This window comes from Dendropsophus ebraccatus, chromosome 2 (genome assembly GCF_027789765.1).
Source record: "Dendropsophus ebraccatus isolate aDenEbr1 chromosome 2, aDenEbr1.pat, whole genome shotgun sequence".
Taxonomy (NCBI): Eukaryota; Metazoa; Chordata; class Amphibia; order Anura; family Hylidae; genus Dendropsophus; species Dendropsophus ebraccatus.
This window is the reverse complement of record NC_091455.1, coordinates 216152815-216178989: the sequence shown is the minus strand read 5'-3', so window position 1 is coordinate 216178989 and position 26175 is coordinate 216152815. Positions and strand designations below refer to the sequence as shown.

The 26175-nt window shown below is 47.6% G+C and overlaps 1 protein-coding gene across 9 annotated transcripts in view; it reads right to left on the bottom strand.

Moving 5' to 3' along the window:
* ADAM22 (ADAM metallopeptidase domain 22) overlaps positions 1–26175 on the bottom strand; it is a 175290-nt gene that overhangs the window by 33322 nt on the left and 115793 nt on the right. For 8 of the 9 annotated variants that reach the window (XM_069959504.1, XM_069959508.1, XM_069959503.1 and 5 more), the window contains 17 exons: positions 24336–24405; positions 23191–23261; positions 22625–22699; positions 20463–20534; positions 19062–19228; positions 16306–16390; positions 14342–14432; positions 13342–13393; positions 7969–8068; positions 6405–6476; positions 5507–5599; positions 3477–3557; positions 2084–2134; positions 1554–1617; positions 989–1094; positions 637–756; positions 119–284 (listed from right to left, as the gene is read on the bottom strand). In XM_069959504.1, the coding sequence (XP_069815605.1) occupies positions 119–284; positions 637–756; positions 989–1094; positions 1554–1617; positions 2084–2134; positions 3477–3557; positions 5507–5599; positions 6405–6476; positions 7969–8068; positions 13342–13393; positions 14342–14432; positions 16306–16390; positions 19062–19228; positions 20463–20534; positions 22625–22699; positions 23191–23261; positions 24336–24405 (1536 nt within the window). The remainder of the gene's footprint in view (positions 1–118; positions 285–636; positions 757–988; positions 1095–1553; positions 1618–2083; positions 2135–3476; positions 3558–5506; positions 5600–6404; positions 6477–7968; positions 8069–13341; positions 13394–14341; positions 14433–16305; positions 16391–19061; positions 19229–20462; positions 20535–22624; positions 22700–23190; positions 23262–24335; positions 24406–26175) is intronic. The other variant, XM_069959507.1, reaches the window with a different exon arrangement.

The window sequence follows — 26175 nt, the reverse complement described above, 5'->3', positions numbered from 1 at the left end:
ACAGAAATATATATATATATATATATATATATATATATATATATATATATATATATATATAAATACACAGTATATAGTAGTTATACACATAGCCTGTGTGTTCTGGGCTCCTACTTACTCCATGCCCAGAGCAGATCTTTTTTGTGCTGCCGAGGCAAGAACTGAAATTAAAGGGGTCCACCGGGAGACATCTATGATCCAGGCACATCATCTGCTCTCCGCACGGTGTGCCATCCTCTACATATCCCAGGTCAGTTTCCTCGTCCAGCTTTACGTGTCCACCGCTGAGAAGATAAAGACAGGATGAGAGGACTCCTGCCCATGGGCAGCCTGGCGCTCCCGCTCCCCCTTTCTGTATGGAGGCTGTCCAGCTGCTATATATATATATATATATATATATATATATATAGGCAGCCTGGTGCTCCTGGTCCCCCTCTCTGTATGGAGGCTGTCTGGCTGCTATATATATCTATATATATATATATATATATATATGGGCAGCCTGGCGCTCCCGCTCCCCCTCTCTGTATGGAGGCTGTCCAGCTGCTATGTATACACACACACACACATATATATATATACACACACAGCAGTCTGTCAGTGCAGGAGGCCGCTACTCTCAGCCAGGCTGTTTACCTGCAGTTTAAGAATTTCCCCTGATTTTGGATAAATGAGGTTGTAATTGAGTCCACCAGCTCCCCGAGTCTTGGCACCCCTGAAATGTTGGTGCACAAAAGATAACCGCAGAGAACGTCCCTGAAAGACAGAGAGGAAGGCAAAGCAAGAAATGAGAAGACAATGGTGACGGCGCATGAAGGAAGTGACAACTGGGCGTTACCTTTCCTCTTCTCAGAAGGGGGTGTGTCCTCACAGTCTGGCACTGATTGGACAATGTCAGAGTGTGTAGAGACCCGCCCCCCTGTAGCAGTAATACCAAGGAGGAGGAGTAGCAGACGCTTATACTGATATATGGGAGGTCCCTCCTTACTGTTTGCTGCATTGTATCCAGGTGTCCTTATTGCGGCCGCAGTTGCCTTTCTCGGTGCCTTCTATATTCAGCTTATCATAGCAATATCTGTCAGCAGCTGCCGCTCCTGAAACATAACACAGGGCAATTCAAGGAAATCAGCGGCTGCCCGAAAGTGCCAGAGACTTGTAATTTACTTCTTTGTAAAAATCTCCAGTCTTCCAGTACTTATCAGCTACTGTGTGTCCTGCAGGAAGTGGTGTATTCTCCCCAGTCTGACACTGTGCTCTCTGCTGCCACCTCTGTCCATGTCAGGAACTGTCCAGTGAAGCAGCAAATCCCCATAGAAAACCTCTCCTGCTCTGCACAGTTCCTGACATGGACAGAGGTGGCAGCAGAGAGCATTGTGTCAGACTGGAGATATTACACCACTTCCTGCAGGACATACAGCAGCTGATAAGTACTGGAAGACTGCAGTAAGAAGTAAATTAAAATCTCTGGCACTTTCTGGCACCAGTTGATTTGAATGAAAATAATGTTTGGTCAACTGTCCCTTTAATAAGAAAAAGAAATGGCGTCTACTTACTGTCTCCCCAGATGTATTTGCACTGTCGGTCTCTGGTTTTACATATTCCGCCACTACAAAGACCCTACATGACGGAAAAAGTAAAAACAAAAAGATAAAGAGTCCAAGCGGACATCCAGCGATCAGCCATAACATTACAACCCCTGACTGGTCAAGTGGATAACAATCAGTCCTGGGGTGGGAGGTATTAGGGGTCAGAGCATCTCACAGGGTATGGGGTGCGGGGGGGACACATCACAGGGCTATGGGGTCCGGGGGGGGGGGGGGCACACACATCACAGGGCTATGGGGTCCGGGGGGGGTGCACACACATCACAGGGCTATGGGGTCCGGGGGGGGGGGGAACACACATCACAGGGATATAGGGTCCGGGGGATGGGGGGGGGGACACATCACAGGGCTACGGGGTCCGGGGGATGGGGGGGGACACATCACAGGGCTACGGGGGCCGGGGGGGACACATTACAGGGCTATGGTGTCCCTGTGGGGTGCAATTCTAAGATAAGGAAGGTGATTAGTCATTGACTTACCTCTCTGTCCTCGCAGGGATATCCGTCCAGTTTATGGATATTTGATGGACACTGGAAGAAAAAGAACGGTATGAGTCCAGGATTATGGTCTAAATGCAGATGATTCTTGTTCAGCTATAGTAGCAATGATCTGCAGCACTAATACAGGGGACCAGGATACTCTGCCAATAACACTGGGACCCCCAACCATCAACTGTGATCAGTGGGGAAGCGGCGTGTGTTCAGATTCACTGCAGCTCCCCCACAAGGCAGACTTATAGCCCTATTCCACGGAACGATTATCGTTCATAAACTTGCTCCAACGACCACTCGTTAACGATAATCGCTTCGTGGAATTAACGTAAACGAGCGAACGACAAAGGCGAAATCGTTATACTGTCGTTCAAAATTGTTTTTCAGCATGTCGAAAAAAAGTCGTTGGTCTTTGAAAGATAATTCGCTAATCGGTTCGTAAAATTTGAAATCTTTCAGTCGTTCGTAAAAAGGTTTAAAAAAAGTAGGTGTGTCGTATGGTCATGATCACCCTGGCGAACGTTTTAAACGACCATGTAACGACCGCAAAATAATCGTCACACTACATATATCGTTCACGTTATGTGTTATCGTTCGCTAAAAAAAATCGTTTAGTGATCGTTAATGAGTGGTCGTTGGAGCGAGTTTATGAACAATAATCGTTCCGTGGAATAGGGCTATTAGTATAATACAGTGTCCATTCAATGTAATGCGGGATCGGATGAGTCCTCCAGAGCAGGACCGGATGAGTCCTCCAGAGCAGGACCAGATGAGTCCTCCAGAGCAGGACCGGATGAGTCCTCCGGAGCAGGACCGGATGAGTCCTCCGGAGCAGGACCGGATGAGTCCTCCAGAGCAGGACCGGATGAGTCCTCCAGAGCAGGACAGGATGAGTCCTCCAGAGCAGGATCAAATGAGTCCTCCAGAGCAGGACCGGATGAGTCCTCCAGAGCAGGACAATATGAGTCCTCCAGAGCAGGACAGGATGAGTCCTCCAGAGCAGGACAATATGAGTCCTCCAGAGCAGGACAATATGAGTCCTCCAGAGCAGGACAATATGAGTCCTCCAGAGCAGGACCGAATGAGTCCTCCAGAGCAGGACCGGATTAGTCCTCCAGAGCAAGACAGGATGAGTCCTCCAGAGCAGGACAATATGAGTCCTCCAGAGCAGGACAGGATGAGTCCTCCAGAGCAGGACAATATGAGTCCTCCAGAGCAGGACAGGATGAGTCCTCCAGAGCAGGACCGGTTGAGTCCTCCAGAGCAGGACCGGTTGAGTCCTCCAATGCAGGAGGCACCATTTTTAACTCTTCTGAGATTGGCGCTACGGTGGAAATTGAGCATTTTTCACAAAAAATAAAATCTTTAGGAATTCTGTTACCTGGCTGGAATTCCCGGTGCAGACTTCTGGGATATCACAGTCATTCACGGCGTCCCGACAATACACTCCTTTCTCAATAAACTTTAGGAAAGTTAAGAGTCAAGTAAGTTAAGGTGCAATATTATAAATCACATCGATACAACTATTATAGGTTATTACCGTGATGGTAAGATGGCGGCTCAGGAATAAGCTCATGGGGAAGGACTACACGGCACAATGTGAGGAGGAAGAGACGGCTGACCTGTCAGATCAGCGATCACTTCCTGCACGGACAGAGAGGGGGGAGGCGGGGGAGGAGCCGTCAAGAGAGGCGGTCTGCTGCTGCACCATCGCTGCAACATGTTAAAATACATGATATATGGCATATTGTGGTCTTTTAACATGCGCTAGTACACCAAACGATTATCATCTGGAACGGACAGTATTCGGTCACGTACACCCGATTATTGTTAGGTGTAGTAGGAAAGTTACAATAAGATGTGATCGTCCTCCAGAAGGAAGGAAATGACCTCTCTGCCGCCCCCTACTGTGTAACTACCGGAGGCGTATGGTATCACTGACACTAACACACGAGGTCACGGCCACGAGGGTTACTGTCACTTTCCGTGTAGCAGACATCTTCACAGAAGTGACAGCTGGGAGGGCGGCCATATTCCCTGTCACTTTAGTGGAGCTGTATAAAGAGCGGCTTCTCCATATTATTACTGAGTGGCGCAGGCCTTCCTATATATCCTGTGTATCTGGGACTGTGTGGATTAACATCGGCATTGTAAATTGGGTACCGGAGGACGGGGCTTACATTGCCTGCCGCCATGATGCAGACCGAATGTAATCAATCAGAACAGGTCTGAGGACAGGTATACTGAAGGCTTTGGCTATGGGTAATGCAGTGGTGGTATACATGGCTGGGGGTAATGCGGTGATATACATGGCTGGGGGGTAATGCGGTGATATACGTGGCCTTAGGTAAAGCAAATGGCTGCGGGTAATGCAGTGATGTATACATGGCCGCGGGTAATGTGTTGGTGGTATACATGGCTGGGGGTAATGTGTTGGTGGTATACATGGCCGCGGGTAATGTGTTGGTGGTATACATGGCCGCGGGTAATGTGTTGGTGGTATACATGGCTGCGGGTAATGTGTTGGTGGTATACATGGCCGCGGGTAATGTGTTGGTGGTATACATGGCCGCGGGTAATGTGTTGGTGGTATACATGGCTGTGGGTAATGTGTTGGTGGTATACATGGCTGCGGGTAATGTGTTGGTGGTATACATGGCCGCGGGTAATGTGTTGGTGGTATACATGGCTGCGGGTAATGTGTTGGTGGTATACATGGCCGGGGGTAATGTGTTGGTGGTATACATGGCTGTGGGTAATGTGTTGGTGGTATACATGGCTGCGGGTAATGTGTTGGTGGTATACATGGCCGCGGGTAATGTGTTGGTGGTATACATGGCTGGGGGTAATGTGTTGGTGGTATACATGGCCGCAGGTAATGTGTTGGTGGTATACATGGCTGCGGGTAATGTGTTGGTGGTATACATGGCTGTGGGTAATGTGTTGGTGGTATACATGGCTGCGGGTAATGTGTTGGTGGTATACATGGCCGGGGGTAATGTGTTGGTGGTATACATGGCCGCGGGTAATGTGTTGGTGGTATACATGGCCGTGGGTAATGTGTTGGTGGTATACATGGCCGTGGGTAATGTGTTGGTGGTATACATGGCTGGGGGTAATGTGTTGGTGGTATACATGGCTGCGGGTAATGTGTTGGTGGTATACATGGCTGGGGGTAATGTGTTGGTGGTATACATGGTTGCGGGTAATGTGTTGGTGGTATACATGGCCGCGGGTAATGTGTTGGTGGTATACATTGGAACATACTGAAAATACCCAAAATATGGAAGCACCCTAATACTAAGCCCTGTTATCAAGCTGGATAAATATATAAACCCCCGGCGCCCCATCCCAGGGGATCCCATGTCAGATGGGGATGGTTCCGCTCGGTGTCTGGTTCTGGTTCCGTACCTTACACTTGGAACAACACAGCCCGTCGCTGCACTGTGACTCCTCAGTCAGCGTGCATTTCCTGCAGCACTCCCCTCCCTCCACCGCACACTCCTATGGAGCAAGAACACAATATCCTTACAGCCAGAACATTGTTTACTACTATATAACATTGTATACCACTATATAACATTGTATACCACTATATAACATTGTATACCACTATATAACATTGCATACCACTACATAACACTGTATACCACTATATAACACTGTATACCACTATATAACATTGTATACCACTATATAACATTGTATACCTCTATATAACATTGTATACCTCTATATAACATTGTATACCACTATATACCATTGTATACCACTATATAACATTGTATACCACTATATAACATTGTATACCTCTATATAACATTGTATACCACTATATAACATTGTATACCTCTATATAACATTGTATACCACTATATAACATTGTGTACCACTATATAACATTGTATACCTCTATATAACATTGTATACCACTGTATAACATTGTATACCACTATATAACATTGTATACCACTATATAACATTGTATACTAGCTTAGAGGCAATAGTCCAGCCCTGGTGGGTCACGCGGATCTAGAAGAGCTCTTCTCCCCAGTAGCTTGTGCTGAACGGACCTGACAAACTGTTCAGATTCTGCAACGTTCTCCGAACCCAAAATCTCAGCCTGGATTCCCAGCAGCTGCAGAAGTTGGATGCGAGGGTCTGGGATGGGGAACCTGCCACCTCCAGCTGCTGTAAAACTACAACTCCTATCATGCCTGGAGAGCCAAAGGCTGGATGTGTAAAGCATGAGTGGTATCCGGCAGTGGCTTCTCCACTATATATAAGTGTATATGTCTATATAACTTACCGCTGCGGTGCCGCAGTCACATTCCTCCCCGGCTTCAACAAAGCCATTGCCGCACTCGGGGGGATCCAGGAGCTGCCAAGCAACAAAGAAGACAAGTGTTATATCTAAACTACGAAGAGCCGCTCTCTAATGCCACCATACAGGGTAGTCAGTAATCAGTGGCCCTAGAACATGACTGGGGATATAAGCCAAATGTCTAAGAGAGGTTCCCCATCTTTAGACAGCTGTTATGGGGTTATTACCCCCCATCAGTACAGAGCGGGGGGCTGGATGTCTGCAGAGCCCCTCATCAGTACAGAGCGGGGGGCTGGATAGCTGCAGCACTCCTCATCAGTACAGAGCGGGGGGCTGGATAGCTGCAGCACTCCTCATCAGTACAGAGCGGGGGGCTGGATGTCTGCAGCACTCCTCATCAGTACAGAGCGGGGGCTGGATGTCTGCAGCACTCCTCATCAGTACAGAGCGGGGGCTGGATGTCTGCAGCACTCCTCATCAGTACAGAGCGGGGGGCTGGATGTCTGCAGCACTCATCAGTACAGAGCAGGGGGCTGGATGTCTGCAGCACTCCTCATCAGTACAGAGCGGGGGGCTGGATGGCTGCAGCACTCCTCATCAGTACAGAGCGGGGGGCTGGATGGCTGCAGCACTCCTCATCAGTACAGAGGGGGGGGGGCTGGATGGCTGCAGCACTCCTCATCAGTACAGAGGGGGGGGCTGGATGGCTGCAGCACTCCTCATCAGTACAGAGCAGGGGCTGGATGTCTGCAGAGCCCCTCATCAGTACAGAGCGGGGGGCTGGATGTCTGCAGCACTCCTCATCAGTACAGAGCGGGGGCTGGATGGCTGCAGAGCCCCTCATCAGTACAGAGCGGGGGTTGGATGTCTGCAGAGCCCCTCATCAGTACAGAGCGGGGGGCTGGATAGCTGCAGCACTCCTCATCAGTACAGAGCAGGGACGGGATGGCTGCAGAGCCCCTCATCAGTACAGAGCGGGGGGGTTGGATGGCTGCAGAGCCCCTCTTCAGTACAGTGCGGGGGCTGGATGGCTGCAGAGCCCCTCATCAGTACAGAGCGGGGGGGTTGGATGGCTGCAGAGCCCCTCTTCAGTACAGTGCGGGGGCTGGATGGCTGCAGAGCCCCTCATCAGTACAGAGCGGGGGGGTTGGATGGCTGCAGAGCCCCTCATCAGTACAGAGCGGGGGCTGGATGTCTGCAGAGCCCCTCATCAGTACAGAGCGGGGGGGTTGGATGGCTGCAGAGCCCCTCTTCAGTACAGAGCGGGGGCTGGATGTCTGCAGAGCCCCTCATCAGTACAGAGCAGGGGCTGGATGTCTGCAGAGCCCCTCATCAGTACAGAGCGGGGGCTGGATGTCTGCAGAGCCCCTCATCAGTACAGAGCGGGGGCTGGATGTCTGCAGAGCCCCTCATCAGTACAGAGCGGGGGGCTGGATGTCTGCAGAGCCCCTCATCAGTACAGAGCAGGGACGGGATGGCTGCAGAGCCCCTCATCAGACCCCAGCAGATTTTCCGGACCCCCACCATCATCATGGCCGTGAATACGCACCTTCAGGGGTTTATTAAACAGACAGGCTCCACCGCCGCTGCTCAGGAAGTCATGGTACTCCTCTATGTCACAGGATGAGAACTTGTTGGGGAGGTAGTAGCTGTAAAGCAGAAGACACTGGTTATACAGACATCGCTGCAGGCACCGCAGGCAGGACATGGTGACTGCCATGTGGCATCTCCTGACTGACAAGGTGACATTACCCGACCATGGCTCCTAAGCTGCGCAAAATTAACATCGCAAGAACTTTTGTCTCATCCCAAGTCACATGACCTCAATGCCCCCTTGTCTGCCACCTGCCACGAGAGGCGAGTACACCAATCAATAGCCTAAAGTATACGGGGACCTTTACTCCTTTCTAGGTAGATTCCACAACTTTTGTTCTTAAAGGGGTTATCCAGGCCTAGTAAAACTTTCTTCCAGAAACAGCGCCTCTCCTGTCTCCAGCATTGCAGCTCGGTTCCACTCAACTGAATGGAGTTTAAAGGGGTTGTTCACTAAAGTTCACTAAAGTCAACTGGTCCCAGAAAGTACCCAAGATTTGTTATTCACTTTCATATAAAGTCTTCCCCAGTCTGCTGGAAGAAAGCAGCCATGTTTCTATTTCCTGGATAATCCCTTTAAGCTGAACTTGTGGTCTTCTATATATCGTAATACAGGAATGTCGGGGATATCTAGAAGCTTGTTACCTTTCCTGTCTCGGGATGAGAGGGGGTACGGCCAGCTGTGTGCACTTTGCCCGCTTTGTGCTCTCATTTATGGTTATTATATTGATATAATGATCAGGTGGCGTCATATTAAACCATTGTCTCCTATTAGGACCATGAGGCCTAATGACCGACCCGGAGACGAGATCTAAGAGTTGGCGCACATCTGAAGGTCACTTCACTACAATATAGTGATATTAGATGATGAGACCCCGGGGGCCTTTCATCTCTCCTCATGTAATGGGGGGCCGGGCTTCTTATCCGGGGGTCCTCACTAGACTCCGCTTTGAAAACCAATTAGAAGCAAAAGGCTCCATTAGACTTCAATGAGTCGGGATGTGTCTGGTGTAATGGAGAGGCTTCAGATGACAAGAGCGTCTGCCCACGGGAAGATGGGAAATAACAACAAACAATGGCGATTAATAGAGGCCGAGAGGGCAGCATGGAGATCAATGGAGGTGGAGAGGACAGCATGGAGATCAATGGAGGTGGAGAGGACAGCATGGAGATCAATGGAGGCGGAGAGGACAGCATGGAGATCAATGGAGGTGGAGAGGACAGCATGGAGATCAATGGAGGCGGAGAGGGCAGCATGGAGATCAGGATGGACAGTTACTGGGTGTATAGGTCACGGCTGCTATGTGTAAAGCCCCTATTACACGAGGCGACTAGAGGAGTAAACAGGGGGGCTGCCCATAGAGGATAGTGGCGGTCTGCTGCCTCCTATCCCAGGAGCAACAGCAGAAGATCGCTGCTATCATTGTTGTTTGTCTTTCAACATGTTGAAAGACAAACGACAGCAACGATCAGCCGACACGTAACGGCCGATAATTTTTCTGTGTAATAGGGCCTTAAGTTGTAGAGTATGCGGCTTCCAGGTGTAAGTTGCAGAGTATACAGGATCCTAGATTCCTAGATTATAGGTATACGTGCCCACGGCTTCCATCCCCCTCCCGGATCGCGTATTCTCTAGTTGTGTCCCAGTTACTATATAGTTACATGGTATAATTCACATCTGGAAACCCAAGCACTTGGGGAAACGGGACGTCCTATCCAGAAGAGTATAGGTGGAGCGGTGGCCGCACACAGGGGATCTCTCTCTCAGAGTTAGGGTCCTGTTACATGGGCCGATGATGGCTTGATCAATACTGTAAGAGAGCGCCAATCTGCTAGATTACTGGGCTTTTTTACACAGGCCGATAATTGTTTAACAAGGGCTGTATATATATATATATATATATATATATATATCGTTAGCGATGTCCGTGCAGCCCTTGCCCAAACAGTAAATACTTCACCTGTCCACGCTCCCAGTCTTCTCCTGCACTCACTATACATCCCGGCACTGCAGCTTCAGATTGGCCGCGGCGGTCCTGGACAGATATTGGCTGAGCGGCCGGTCAGCATGTGGTGTCGGGATGCAGACTGAGCACAGGAGAAGACCGGGAGCGTTGACAGGTGAAGTATTAACTGTTTGGCCATCAGCTGTCGGCCGCGCATCACTATTACATAGAGCTATTACATCACTACAATGTTTTTAGGTCTGGGCCTAAAGAAACGATCAGCAGATGATAATTGTCTCTATAATCCAATTATCGCTCCATGTAATAGGGCCCTTACTGTCTCCATAGTCCTTAGTGGAGGAAGTCATTGTTAGGAATAACTGGGATCATCCTATAGTCCATACATTGACAATTTGCCATAAGCCTCTTCTCTCTCCCTGATTCATCGCTCCCCCCCTTCTCCTTTGTTTCCTGTCCTTGGTAATCTGTCCTTGTGTCTTGCAGATGATTCAGGGTGCATTGCTTCTCCGCAGCTCTCTATGGTTAACCCTTATGGACTTCAAAGATCTTGTGGATCCCTCTAAGGTTCTGGAGAGCCCTACACCTTCATTACTTCTTTCTCTCCCGAGCCTCTCTTATTTGAGCTGGTGCTTACCCCTTTTGAATCTCTTTGCTTTGTTCTCTCCTCTCCTCTATGCTATGTTGGGCTCTGCACCGGAGCAGCCCTGTCCTACTTGTTGGTGTGGGAGGGCGACCTCTCTGCAGCACAGGTCCAGCGGGTGTATACGTGTCACTCTTCTTCCATTTCCTCCCAGTTTCAGGAAGCGGGGTATAAGGTACTGATGGTACTGTGTCCCTGCTCGTATTCCTGAAGGCCTCGCCGATATGTTGGAGAAAGTCTGTGGAGGTGCCCAGACCCCCCCTGCATCTCTGTGGATACGTAAGGTGGGGGAAATGACCCGTATGATAGATCGCACGGCGCAAATATATTATCACCCCTCCTGCTTTTTAGAACCTGGTTCTACTGGAACAATTCTCAGATAGCGATGACTATAAAACTCCTCTCTTCCTCCTCCTTTTCCTTTCTCTCTCTCTTCCTCCTCCTTTTCCTTTCTCTCTCTCTTCCTCCTCCTTTTCCTTTCTCTCTCTCTTCCTCCTTCTTTTCCTTTCTCTCTCTCTTTCTCCTCCTTTTCCTTTCTCCCTCTATTCCTCCCCATTTTCCTTTCTCCCTCTTTTCCTTTCTCCTCCTCCCTCTTTTCCTTTCTCCCTCTCTTTCCTTCCATTTTCCTTTCTCCCTCTCTTCCTCCCTCTTTTCCTTTCTCCCTCTCTTTCCTTCCATTTTCCTTTCTCCCTCTCTTCCTCCCTCTTTTCCTTTCTCCCTCTCTTTCTCCCCATTTTCCTTTCTCCCTCTCTTTCTCCCTCTCTTCCTTCCTCCCTCCCTCTCTTCTTCCTCCTTTTTCTTTCTCCTTCTCTTCCTTTCTCCCTCTCTTTCTCCCCATTTTCCTTTCTCCCTCTTTTCCTTTCTCCCTCTTTTCCTTTCTCCCTCTCTTCCTCCCTCTTTTCCTTTCTCCCTTTCTTCTTCCTCCTTTTTCTTTCTCCTTCTCTTCCTTTCTCCCTCTCTTCCTCCCCCTTTTCCTTTCTCCCTCTCTTTCTCCCCATTTTCCTTTCTCTCTCTCTTCCTCCCTCTTTTCCTTTCTCCCTCTCTTCCTCCCTCTTTTCCTTTCTCTCTCTCTTCCTTCCCATTTTCCTTTCTCCCTCTCTTTCTCCCTCTTTTCCTTTCTCCTCCTGTCTCTCTTCCTCCCCCTTTTCCTTTCTCCCTCTCTTCCTCCCCATTATCCTTTCTCCCTCTCTTCCTCCTCCTTTTTCTTTCTCCTTCTCTTCCTTTCTCCCTCTCTTCCTTCCTCCCTCTCTTCTTCCTCCTTTTTCTTTCTCCTTCTCTTCCTTTCTCCCTCTCTTCCTTCCTCCCTCTCTTCCTTTCTCCTTCTCTTCCTTTCTCCCTCTCTTCCTTCCTCCCTCTCTTCTTCCTCCTTTTTCTTTCTCCTTCTCTTCCTTTCTCCCTCTCTTCCTTCCTCCCTCTCTTCTTCCTCCTTTTTCTTTCTCCTTCTCTTCCTTTCTTCCTCTCTTCCTCCCCCTTTTCCTTTCTCTTCCTCTCTATTTTCCTTCCTCTCTCTCTCTGGTTCTGTTCTTCTCTTCCTCTCAGTTTTATGCCCCCTGCCGGTTTGGACGTCAGGACATGTTATGACTATTGTGTTGTGCTCGGCACCGATCAGGCACTTCTTATATTTTTTCTTTCCATTTGAATAAATTCAGAATTAAAAAAGAAAAAAACAAACAAACTGAATATTTCTTTGTTTAGGGCAGCTGCTATACGATGTCCTCATTGCTGATCTATTACTCTGTATCAGCTGATCTCCTGCTCAGTTTAAGGCCTGTATTACTCTAGGCATAGATGCCGGCCATCACTCGGGGCCAAACCTCAGGCGGCAGAGACCCCAGAATCGGCCCTGACTAGATGATGTAGCATTGATTGTCTTGTATTTTAATAGGATTAGTGATTGCTGAGCCTGGCCCCTTATAACACTGGGATAGCTACACTGTTGCATCTCTGTGCATCTCTAATGCAGATAGCAAAGCCCAAACCTTACAATGACACGTCGCCATCTAGTGGAGAAAGTTGTAACTGCAAAGAATTTTTACTACAAATTATTTGCTTTACTTCAGTAACACCAGCCATATTTTTCCTCCACCAAGGTTTAAGGGAATCTGTCACTTGGAATATGCCCCCTTACATGAGGGTAGCATAAACTAGTGACAGAAACGCTGAGCAGATCCGTGTATTACTTACATCATTCTGCTCAGCCGTCCTCCTAATATGCAGGAGAACAGGATTCTTACCACAACCCTCCCCCCAGCTGCTGACTGACAGGCGACTGCCTATACACAGCATGGATAGATAACTGCCAATCAGCAGCTGGTGGGAGGAGTGTGCTGCTTCTCATGAATATCAAGGACTACTGGGCTCATGCACATAATGGAGAGGACTACTTATTGTCCATGTTATTCAGGTAGAGATCTCTGGATCAGCTGCACAGAACAATGTAAGTGATACATCATCCTGCTCAGCTTCTCTGTCACTGGTTTATGCCACCCTGAGATAGGACGCCCTGATACTCTGAGACTGACAGAGTCTCTTTAAAAGCTGCTTCATTGTGATGTGGAAGGATTCTCTATAATCTATACCCAAGCATGAAGAGATGGTGGACCTTGTGGACTTGCCGTTCAGGCTGCATGAAAGTGATGACAGGTCCCCTTTAATGGCCTCCCCTGTAGAGGGTGGGACCCCAAGCTGAATGATACGACCTTATATCTATACCAGTCCTTACCCAATGTCTTCCATGATGCATCCAAACCATTTATCTTCACATACACACTCGCCTGAAAAACAATAATAGGCACCTGAATATTATCACATCACGTCACATATATAAAGTTATACAACTATGACTGTGCCCTATATACCCTGGTTATACAACTATGACTGGACCCTATATACCCTAGTTATACAACTATGACTGGGCCCTATATACCCTGGTTATACAACTATGACTGGACCCTATATACCCTAGTTATACAACTATGACTGGACCCTATATACCCTAGTTATACAACTATGACTGGACCCTATATGTGGCCCCTATAGAGTGTAACCTGGCATTAGCACCATCCGTGTGTATATTGATAGATAGGAGTCACACACGCTGGGCTGATGCAAGAAGGGGGTCACAAAGAGAAGGAAATATACAAGAAAGATCCGGTACTTCTGATCTCCAGTCTACCAGTACTTATCAGTTGCTGTATGTCCTGCAGGAGACTGAAGATTGTTTTTACAGAAGTAAATTACAAATCTATATAACATTCTGACACCAGTTGACTTGAAAGAAACTTTTTTTACCGGAGTACTCCTTTAATAGACCCTTTAAATGTGAAGGGATGTCCAAAGCAGAGAAACTGATTATGAAAAAGCTGAATGCCACAGAGCAAATAAAGACAGTAAGCAAGACGGGTGTAAGTATATAGCCGGGCCTCACTAACACGCCACCTCTCACCCTGTGCACAGTCTTGCATCTTTTTAGCAGGTCTGCCTTAGGCATGGATACTATACACATCACTATGGGGCTCACACCTATGTCAGGGATGGGAAACCTTCAGCCCTCCAGCTGTGACACAACTACAATTCCCATCATGTCCGGAGAGCTGAAGCTTTAGCTGGAGAGCAGAAGGTTCCCCATCTCTGACCCATGTATACACTAATCTCATAGTCCATATAGTGTATCCCACCATGGGAATTGTACAGGACACAGATATACAGGGTAGGTGACGTACCTCTCCGCAGTTTCCTTTTGTCAGAGAAGATGCCTAAATTATGAGCCAAGGACTGCGCCAGTGTGATGGCCATGACGTCCGGCCGCCCAAACTGAAAACACAAAAGAGTGATGGTAGACGAGGTGGTGTGTACAGGAGTCTATGGCTGACTGTGCTGGGATTCACTGCTCTGAGCTGCTTCATTCATGGAGTCACCTACCCAGGATCCAGGATTACTAGCTGATCACAGAGAAGGGGGGTCAGGGGTCCCCTAGTGAATGGAGTCACCTACCCAGGATCCAGGATTACTAGCTGATCACAGAGAAGGGGGGTCAGGGGTCCCCTAGTGAATGGAGTCACCTACCCAGGATCCAGGATTACTAGCTGATCACAGAGAAGGGGGGTCAGGGGTCCCCTAGTGAATGGAGTCACCTACCCAGGATCCAGGATTACTAGCTGATCACAGAGAAGGGGGGTCAGGGGTCCCCTAGTGAATGGAGTCACCTACCCAGGATCCAGGATTACTAGCTGATCACGGAGAAGGGGGGTCAGGGGTCCCTCAGTGAATGGAGTCACCTACCCAGGATCCAGGATTACTAGCTGATCACGGAGAAGGGGGGTCAGGGGTCCCTCAGTAAATGGAGTCACCTACCCAGGATCCAGGATTACTAGCTGATCACAGAGAAGGGGGGTCAGGGGTCCCCTAGTGAATGGAGTCACCTACCCAGGATCCAGGATTACTAGCTGATCACAGAGAAGGGGGGTCAGGGGTCCCCTCAGTGAATAGAGTCACCTACCCAGGATCCAGGATTACTAGCTGATGACAGAGAAGGGGGCGTCAGGGGTCCCTCAGGGAATGGAGTCACCTACCCAGGATCCAGGATTACTAGCTGATCACAGAGAAGGGGGGTCAGGGGTCCCTCAGGGAATGGAGTCACCTACCCAGGATCCAGGATTACCAGCTGATCACGGAGAGAGGGGGGGGGTCAGGGGTCCCTCAGGGAATGGAGTCACCTACCCAGGATCCAGGATTACTAGCTGATCACGGAGAAGGGGGGTCAGGGGTCCCTCAGGGAATGGAGTCACCTACCCAGGATCCAGGATTACCAGCTGATCACGGAGAGAGGGGGGGGGTCAGGGGTCCCCTAGTGAATGGAGTCACCTACCCAGGATCCAGGGTTACTAGCTGATCACAGAGAGGGGGGGGGGGGGGGGGGGTCAAGGGTCCCCTAGTGAATGGAGTCACCTACCCAGGATCCAGGATTACTAGCTGATCACAGAGAAGGGGGGTCAGGGGTCCCTCAGTAAATGGAGCAGCAGTGCACAGTACTCAGCATCCTCCATTCACTGTCTATGGTCAGTGCTCATCTATACATCAGGATGTCCTATAGACTGGGCATGATCACCAGGGGGGCACTGACCTCTGTTCTCATGATGGATGGGGGTCCTAAAATTTTAGAGTAATCCTTTAAAGGGGTACGCCAACAAAAATCGTTTTCTTTTAAAATCAATTGAAAGTGCCAGAGATTTGTAAATTACTTCTATTTAAAAATCTCCAGTCTTCCAGTACTTATCAGCTGCTGTATGTCCTGCAGGAAGTGGTGTATTCTCTCCAGTCTGACACAGTGCTCTCTGCTGCCACCTCTGTCTATGTCAGGAACTGTCCAGAGCAGGAGAGGTTTTCTATGGGGATTTGCTGCTGCTCTGGACAGTTCCTGACATGGACAGAGGTGGCAGCAGAGAGCACTGTGTCAGACTGGAGAGAATACACCACTTCCTGCAGGACATAAAGCAGCTGATAAGTACTGAAAGACTGGAGATTTTTACATAGAAGTAAATTACAAATCTATATAACTTTCTGAAATGAGTTGATTTGAAAGAAAAAGATTCTCGCCGGAGTACCCCTTTAAGTGTTTGAGCACAAAGCCGTTCACATGTCTGCAGCAGAGACCACAGTATGTAGAGGGTGGGGGGCAGATTCCTACCTCATTGACGCCGCCTCCTTTCTGCAGGGAACATACTCCACCAATATACGCTGCTCCACTCCTGCTGCTTTCAAACTGGCTTCCCCTGTAAGATACAGATACATAACAGTAACAGTCTATGACGGGCATGTGCACCGAAGAAGGGGTTGGGGGGGATTGGCATGCTCTGTGAGGGGGTCTGGGGGGGGGCATGTGCTGTGAGGGGTCTGGGGGGGGGGCATGCTCTGTGAGGGGGTCTGGGGGGGGGCATGTGCTGTGAGGGGGTCTGGGGGGGGGGCATGTGCTGTGAGGGGGTCTGGGGGGGGGGCATGTGCTGTGAGGGGTCTGGGGGGGGGGCATGTGCTGTGAGGGGGTCTGGGGGGGCATGTGCTGTGAGGGGGTCTGGGGGGGCATGTGCTGTGAGGGGGTCTGGGGGGGGGCATGTGCTGTGAGGGGGTCTGGGGGGGCATGTGCTGTGAGGGGGTCTGGGGGGGGGCATGTGCTGTGAGGGGGTCTGGGGGGGCATGTGCTGTGAGGGGGTCGGGGGGGGCATGTGCAATGAGGGTGTCTGGGGGGGCATGTGCTGTGAGGGGGTCTGGGGGGGCATGTGCTGTGAGGGGGTCGGGGGGGGCATGTGCTGTGAGGGGGTCTGGGTGGGGCGGGCATGTGCAGATAGGGGGGTCTGGGGGGACATGTGCAATGAGGGTGTCTGGGGGGGGGCATGTGCTGTGAGGGGGTCTGGGGGGGCATGTGCTGTGAGGGGGTCTGGGGGGGGCATGTGCTGTGAGGGGGTCGGGGGGGGGGGGCATGTGCTGTGAGGGGGTCGGGGGGGGGCATGTGCTGTGAGGGGGTCGGGGGGGGGGCATGTGCTGTGAGGGGGTCGGGGGGGGGGGGGCATGTGCTGTGAGGGGGTCGGGGGGGGGGGCATGTGCTGTGAGGGGGGCTGGGTGGGGCGGGCATGTGCAGATAGGGGGCCCTGACGTGTGCACTGAGGGTGTCTGGGGGGGGCATGTGCAGATAGGGGTCCTGGGGGGGCATGTGCTGTGAGGGGGGCTGGGGGGACATGTGCAATGAGGGTGTCTGGGGGGGCATGTGCTGTGAGGGGGTCGGGGGGGGGGGGCGGGCATGTGCAGATAGGGGGGTCTGGGGGGCATGTGCAATGAGGGTGTCTGGGGGGGCATGTGCTGTGAGGGGGTCGGGGGGGGGCATGTGCTGTGAGGGGGTCGGGGGGCATGTGCTGTGAGGGGGTCTGGTGGGGGGATGTGCTGTGAGGGGGTCTGGGGGGGATGTGCTGTGAGGGGGTCTGGGGGGGGGATGTGCTGTGAGGGGGTCTGGGGGGGCATGTGCTGTGAGGGGGTCTGGGGGGGCATGTGCTGTGAGGGGGTCTGGGGGGGCATGTGCTGTGAGGGGGTCTGGGGGGGCATGTGCTGTGAGGGTGTCTGGGGGGGCATGTGCTGTGAGGGTGTCTGGGGGGGGCATGTGCTGTGAGGGTGTCTGGGGGGGGGCATATGCTGTGAGGGGGTCGGGGGGGGGCATGTGCTGTGAGGGGGTCGGGGGGGGGGGCATGTGCTGTGAGGGTGTCTGGGGGGGGGGCATATGCTGTGAGGGGGTCGGGGGGGGGCATGTGCTGTGAGGGGGTCGGGGGGGGGGCATGTGCTGTGAGGGGGGCTGGGGGGGCATGTGCTGTGAGGGGGGCTGGGGGGGGGGCATATGCTGTGAGGCGGTCGGGCATGTGCAGATAGGGGGTCCTGGGGGGACATGTGCAATGAGGGTGTCTGGGGGGGCATGTGCTGTGAGGGGGTCGGGGGGGGGGGGCATGTGCTGTGAGGGGGGGGGCATGTGCTGTGAGGGGGGCTGGGTGGGGCATGTGCTGTGAGGGGGTCGGGGGGCATGTGCTGTGAGGGGGGCTGGGTGGGGCGGGCATGTGCAGATAGGGGGTCCTGGGGGAACATGTGCAATGAGGGTGTCTGGGGGGGATGTGCTGTGAGGGGGTCGGGGGGGGGGCGGGCATGTGCAGATAGGGGGGTCTGGGGGGCATGTGCAATGAGGGTGTCCGGGGGGGGCATGTGCTGTGAGGGGGTCTGGGTGGGGGGCATGTGCTGTGAGGGGGTCGGGGGGGGGGGGGGCATGTGCAGATAGGGGGGTCTGGGGGGACATGTGCAATGAGGGTGTCTGGGGGGGCATGTGCTGTGAGGGGGTCGGGGGGGGGGGGGGGCATGTGCAGATAGGGGGGTCTGGGGGGACATGTGCAATGAGGGTGTCTGGGGGGGGGCATGTGCTGTGAGGGGGTCTGGGTGGGGCGGGCATGGGCAGATAGGGGGGTCTGGGGGGACATGTGCAATGAGGGTGTCTGGGGGGGGGTCGGGGGGGGGCATGTGCTGTGAGGGGGTCTGGGGGGGGGCATGTGCTGTGAGGGGGGCTGGGTGGGGCGGGCATGTGCAGATAGGGGGCCCTGACGTGTGCACTGAGGGTGTCTGGGGGGTCTGTGCACTAGGTTCCTGGAGGTGGAGGTTCAAATTGCACTGAATTTGCATTAGTCTATCTGCCTTCTTCAGGGGGCTGTATAACGCTGTGTACAGTGAGCTCCCCCTAGTGGTGGCTGCAGGCGGCCTATGGTAACGATAAATGATGGAATGGATCAGGGCAGGAGGGCGGACGCTTCATACACTCCATACATTACGCAGATGACTGTAGATGAACCTCCTAGTTATGGGGAGACTCCGCAGCCCTGACACAATGCCGTTACATACACTTCCTATAGATTAGACGTTACGTACGAGAAGAGGTGGACGGCGTCGCTCTTGTCTTTGATGAAATCCCTCCTGTATTTCATAAATTCCTTCAGCGTCTTCAGAGGATTTTCATAAATGCTGAATTTATTGTCGTTCGTCCAGGTTTCCATAGCGACGAGCACTATTCTCGTGTTCAGCTGTTCCTTATATATCTAATACGTAAACGGGAGAGAGATGCGGCAAGTCAGGGACGGGTGTGACACCGCCATATAGTACCATACAGCATGTCAGGGACGGGTGATACACCGCCATATAGTACCATACAGCATGTCAGGGACAGGTATGACACCGCCATATAGTACCATACAGCATGTCAGGGACGGGTGATACACCGCCATATAGTACCATACAGCATGTCAGGGACGGGTGTGACACCTCCATATAGTACCATGCGGCATGTCAGGGACGGGTGTGACACCGCCATATAGTACCATACAGCATGTCAGGGACAGATGATACACCGCCATATAGTACCATACAGCATGTCAGGGACAGGTATGACACCGCCATATAGTACCATACGGCATGTCAGGGAAGGGTGATACACCGCCATATAGTACCATACAGTATGTCAGGGACAGATGATACACCCCCATATAGTACCATACAGCATGTCAGAGACGGGTGATACACCGCCATATAGTACCATACAGTATGTCAGGGACAGATGATACACCGCCATATAGTACCATACAGCATGTCAGAGACAGATGATACACCGCCATATAGTACCATACAGTATGTCAGGGACAGATGATACACCGCCATATAGTACCATACAGTATGTCAGGGACAGGCAATACACTGCCATATAGCACCATACAGTATGTCAGGGACAGATGATACACCGCCATATAGTACCATGTGGCATATCTATCAATGTCTCATAGATGGGAACATAAATTAGAGGGTCCAGGAAACTGATGAGCTATAGACAGAGGGTAAGTACAGGTGAGCAGTGCAATGACTGCGGCCATCAATAACCGTATGTTCCGTATGTTCTGCACCTTCATCTATCTGCTCTATGGGACAATAATGGCGGCTGATAAGTGACACCATCACAGCTTCCCTCCGCACAGCATGGGCTGTACTATCACTCACTAAAGAGACCATAAAGATCAATAACAACAGCGCCACCTGCAGGCTGGAACCTGCATTACACTGGATGGATGTACAGGACATGCTGGACACCTGCTGATCGCTCATAAACTAATGATAAAACATGGCTGATCTGTGAGACTATAAGGCACTCTCATCCTTCCTGTCTCTGATCTGTAGCCGCCAGGCAGTGACTGTCAGGGTATGCTGGGAGTTGTAGTTCAGCAGCACTGGAGGGTGACAGGCTATAAGCCTCTGCTTTATGGGATATGAGAGAAGTATACTCACTAAGTCCGCCATATTCACCACTGACTTGGCATAGCTGTTAGTCTGCCCCACAGATAACCGATGTCTCTTATACTGCAAGAAAGGTAATCAATAGCTAATAACGATAGAGAGGAGATAGATAGGAGATAGATAGATAGATAGATAGATAGATAGATAGATAGATAGATAGGAGATAGATAGATAGATAGGAGATAGATAGGAGATAGATAGATAGGAGATAGATAGATAGATAGATAGATAGATAGATAGATAGATAGATAGGAGATAGATAGATAGGAGATAGATAGATAGGAGATAGATAGATAGGAGATAGATAGGAGATAGATAGATAGATAGATAGATAGATAGATAGATAGATAGATAGATAGATAGGAGATAGATAGATAGGAGATAGATAGGAGATAGATAGATAGATAGGAGATAGATAGATAGATAGATAGATAGATAGATAGATAGATAGATAGGAGATAGATAGATAGATAGATAGATAGATAGATAGGAGATAGATAGATAGATAGATAGATAGATAGATAGATAGATAGATAGATAGATAGATAGGAGATAGGAGATAGGAGATAGATAGATAGATAGGAGATAGATAGATAGATAGGAGATAGATAGATAGATAGATAGATAGATATTAGATAGATAGATAGGAGATAGATAGATAGATAGATAGATAGATAGATAGATAGATAGATAGATAGGAGATAGATAGGAGATAGATAGATAGATAGATAGATAGATAGATAGATAGATAGATAGATAGAAGATAGATAGATAGATAGATAGGAGATAGATAGATAGTAGATAGATAGATAGATAGATAGGAGATAGATAGATAGATAGGAGATAGATAGATAGATAGATAGATAGATAGATAGATAGATAGAAAGATAGATAGATAGATAGGAGATAGATAGATAGATAGATAGATAGATAGATAGGAGATAGATAGATAGATAGATAGATAGATAGATAGATAGGAGATAGATAGATAGATAGATAGATAGATAGATAGGAGATAGATAGATAGATAGATAGATAGATAGATAGATAGATAGATAGGAGATAGGAGATAGATAGATAGATAGATAGATAGATAGATAGATAGATAGATAGGAGATAGATAGATAGATAGATAGATAGATAGATAGATGATAGATAGATAGATAGATAGATAGGAGATAGATAGATAGATAGATAGATAGATAGATAGATAGATATTAGATAGATAGATAGGAGATAGATAGATAGATAGATAGATAGATAGATAGATAGATAGGAGATAGATAGATAGATAGATAGATAGATAGATAGATAGATAGGAGATAGATAGATAGATAGATAGATGATAGGAGATAGGAGATAGATAGATAGATAGATAGATAGATAGATAGATAGATAGATAGATAGATAGATAGATAGATAGATAGGAGAGAGATAGATAGGAGATAGATAGGAGATAGATAGATAGATAGATAGATAGATAGATAGACAGATAGATAGATAGGAGATAGATAGATAGATAGGAGATAGATAGGAGATAGATAGATAGAGAGATAGATAGATAGATAGATAGATAGGAGATAGATAGATAGATAGATAGATAGATAGATAGATAGATAGATAGATAGGAGAGAGATAGATAGGAGATAGATAGGAGATAGATAGATAGATAGATAGATAGATAGATAGATAGATAGATAGGAGATAGATAGATAGATAGATAGATAGGAGATAGATAGGAGATAGATAGATAGATAGATAGATAGGAGATAGATAGGAGATAGATAGATAGATAGGAGATAGATAGGAGATAGATAGATAGATAGATAGATAGGAGATAGATAGATAGATAGATAGATAGATAGATAGGAGATAGATAGATAGATAGATAGGAGATAGATAGATAGGAGATAGATAGATAGATAGATAGATAGATAGATAGATAGATAGATAGATAGGAGATAGATAGATAGATAGATAGATAGATAGATAGATAGATAGATAGGAGAGAGATAGATAGGAGATAGATAGATAGTAGATAGATAGATAGATAGATAGATAGATAGGAGAGAGATAGATAGATAGATAGATAGATAGATAGATAGATAGATAGATAGATAGATAATAGATAGATATTACATATGGCGGCATACCATTAGGTGATCATTGACAATCATGAATTCCACGTATTTGGTCTCCTCACTGATATTATTAGATATCCCCTGAGCCTGGAGATGGAGGGAGAGGTGACAGGTTACATGATGAGTGTTGGGGGGGTCTCAGTCGCTGGGTCAGATGTGGCCTGCTATATACCCCCGGCTATATCCAGTGACTGGGGGGTCTCAGCACCAGGACACCAAATGATCACAACTTCTGCCGTGTGTAAAGTGACAGCGCCCGTTTAAAGGGAATCTGTCAGCTGCAATTCCCGTCCTAGGCTGCTGACACTGCTAGATCAGGAGACGCCTGGTACCTGTCACATATCCCTCTGTGCTTCCATAACATAGAGGATCCAGTGACAGTGGTCAGAGAGGCGTTCTCAATGTCCTGTGATGCCTCCTCCCCTGTCACTGTCAGCCATACAGGGTCAGGGATGGGAGGGGGAGCGAGGAGGGATGCAGGGACGGCCTCTCTGACACTATATCTGTGTTATAGAGGCATGGCTGGGGATAGGAGCGGTCCCATGTGATCTCTGTACAGCAACGTCTGCAGTACTCACATGTCTCTTCCTCCTCCGCAGTCCTGGCGTCTGACTCAGCTTCACCGACGTCTCATTCAGTGACCAGAACTCTAAATACCAGAGAAAGTGCAGATATAAGTAACTGCTCATAGTCCTCACAGGGCCCTATGCATTAAAGGGGTTAGAAAAACATGGCCGCTTTCTCCCAGAGGCAGCGCCACCCCTGTCCCCAGTACTGCAGCTTAGTTCTCATAAAAGAACGGAATTGTAATACCACACACAACCTGAGGACAGGGGTGGCGCTGTGTCTCCAAGAAAGTAGCTGTAGTAGTATAATCCAGGTTAGAGGGGAACTCAGGGACAAAAATCAAAGGGTGTTAGAAATGACTTTAAGTGTCGTCATAGGAAAGCTTCACCTGTCAGAGAGACATCTCAAAGGTTTCCATCAGTCTGGCTGTGCAGCCCCATACTGAGGACTGTGCTGTGTGCTCTGCCTCACCAGATTCTAGGGAAGGCTAAATCTCCAGTCTTCCAGTACTTATCAGCTGCTGCATGTCTTGCAGGAAGTGGTGTATTCTCCCCAGTCTGACACAGTGCTCTCTGCTGCCACCTCTGTCCATGTCAGGAACTGTCCAGAGCAGGAGAGGTTTTCTATGGGGATTTGCTGCTGCTCTGCACAGTTCCTGACATGGACAGAGGTGGCAGCAGAGAGCACTGTGTCAGACTGGAGAGAATACACCACTTCCTGCAGGACATACAGCAGCTGATAAGTACTGGAAGACTGGAGACTTTTAAATAGAAGTAAATTACAAATCTATATAACTTTCTGACACCACCAGATTTTTTTCTGGGAGTTCCCCTTTAGTAGGCCATCCAGGATTATAAAAAAGCACAGCAAAAAACAGTGCCACCCCTGTCCTCAGGTTGTATGTGGTATTACAGCTGTATCCTGAGATCCGAGCTGCAATACTACGCCCAACCTGAGGACAAGAGTGGCGCTGTTTCTGGAAGAAAGCAGTCATGTTGTCTAAGTCTGGAGAACCCCTTCCAGTATATCGCTGCCTGTGGGTGCTGTTACTCGGGCAGATTGATACAACTGATCTTCATTAAAGATTTGTTTTGATGCAGAATGGCTGCCGGTGTGAACACGTCCCTATTATCCAGTAAATGTCTATGAACCTTACCAGACGGCAGCTCGTCCAGAGGGAACTCCAGCACTTTGGATTTGTAAACAGAATGTAACTGGGAATCCTCCTATAGAATAAAGCAGACGATACCGGATCAGTATATAACAGACTATATACAGGATCAGTATATAACAGACTATATACAGGATCAGTATATAACAGACTATATATATAACAGACTATATACAGGATCAGTATATAACAGACTATATATATATAACAGACTATATACAGGATCAGTATATAACAGACTATATACAGGATCAGTATATAACAGACTATATATATAACAGACTATATACAGGATCAGTATATAACAGACTATATATATATATATATATAACATACTAAATATAGGATCAGTATATAACAGACTATACACAGGATCAGTATATAACAGACTATATATATATATATATATATATATATATATATATATATATATATAACATACTAAATATAGGATCAGTATATAACAGACTATACACAGGATCAGTATATAACAGACTATATATATAACAGACTATATACAGGATCAGTATATAACAGACAATATACAGGATCAGTATATAACAGACTATATATATATATAACAGACAATATACAGGATCAGTATATAACAGACTATATATATATATAACAGACTATATACAGGATCAGTATATAACAGACAATATACAGGATCAGTATATAACAGACTATATATATATATATATATATATATATATATAACATACTAAATATAGGATCAGTATATAACAGACTATATACAGGATCAGTATATAACAGACTATATATAACAGACTATATACAGGAGGGTCAGTATATAACAGACAATATACAGGATCAGTATATAACAGACTATATATATATATATATAACATACTAAATATAGGATCAGTATATAACAGACTATATACAGGATCAGTATATAACAGACTATATATATAACAGACTATATATATAACAGACTATATATATAACAGACTATATATATAACATACTAAATATAGGATCAGTATATAACAGACTATATACAGGATCAGTATATAACAGACTATATATATAACAGACTATATACAGGATCAGTATATAACAGACTATATACAGGAGGGTCAGTATATAACAGACAATATACAGGATCAGTATATAACAGACTATATATATATAACATACTAAATATAGGATCAGTATATAACAGACTATACACAGGATCAGTATATAACAGACTATATATATAACAGACTATATACAGGATCAGTATATAACAGACTATATATATAACAGACTATATATATAACAGACTATATATATAACATACTATATACAGGATCAGTATATAACAGACTATATACAGGAGGGTCAGTATATAACAGACAATATACAGGATCAGTATATAACAGACTATATATATATAACATACTAAATATAGGATCAGTATATAACAGACTATACACAGGATCAGTATATAACAGACTATATATATAACAGACTATATACCGGATCAGTATATAACAGACTATATATATAACAGACTATACACAGGATCAGTATATAACAGACTATATATATAACAGACTATATACAGGATCAGTATATAACAGACTATATATATAACAGACTATACACAGGATCAGTATATAACAGACTATATATATAACAGACTATATATATAACAGACTATATACAGGATCAGTATATAACAGACTATATATATAACAGACTATATACAGGATCAGTATATAACAGACTATATATATAACAGACTATATACAGGATCAGTATATAACAGACTATATATATAACAGACAATATACAGGATCAGTATATAACAGAC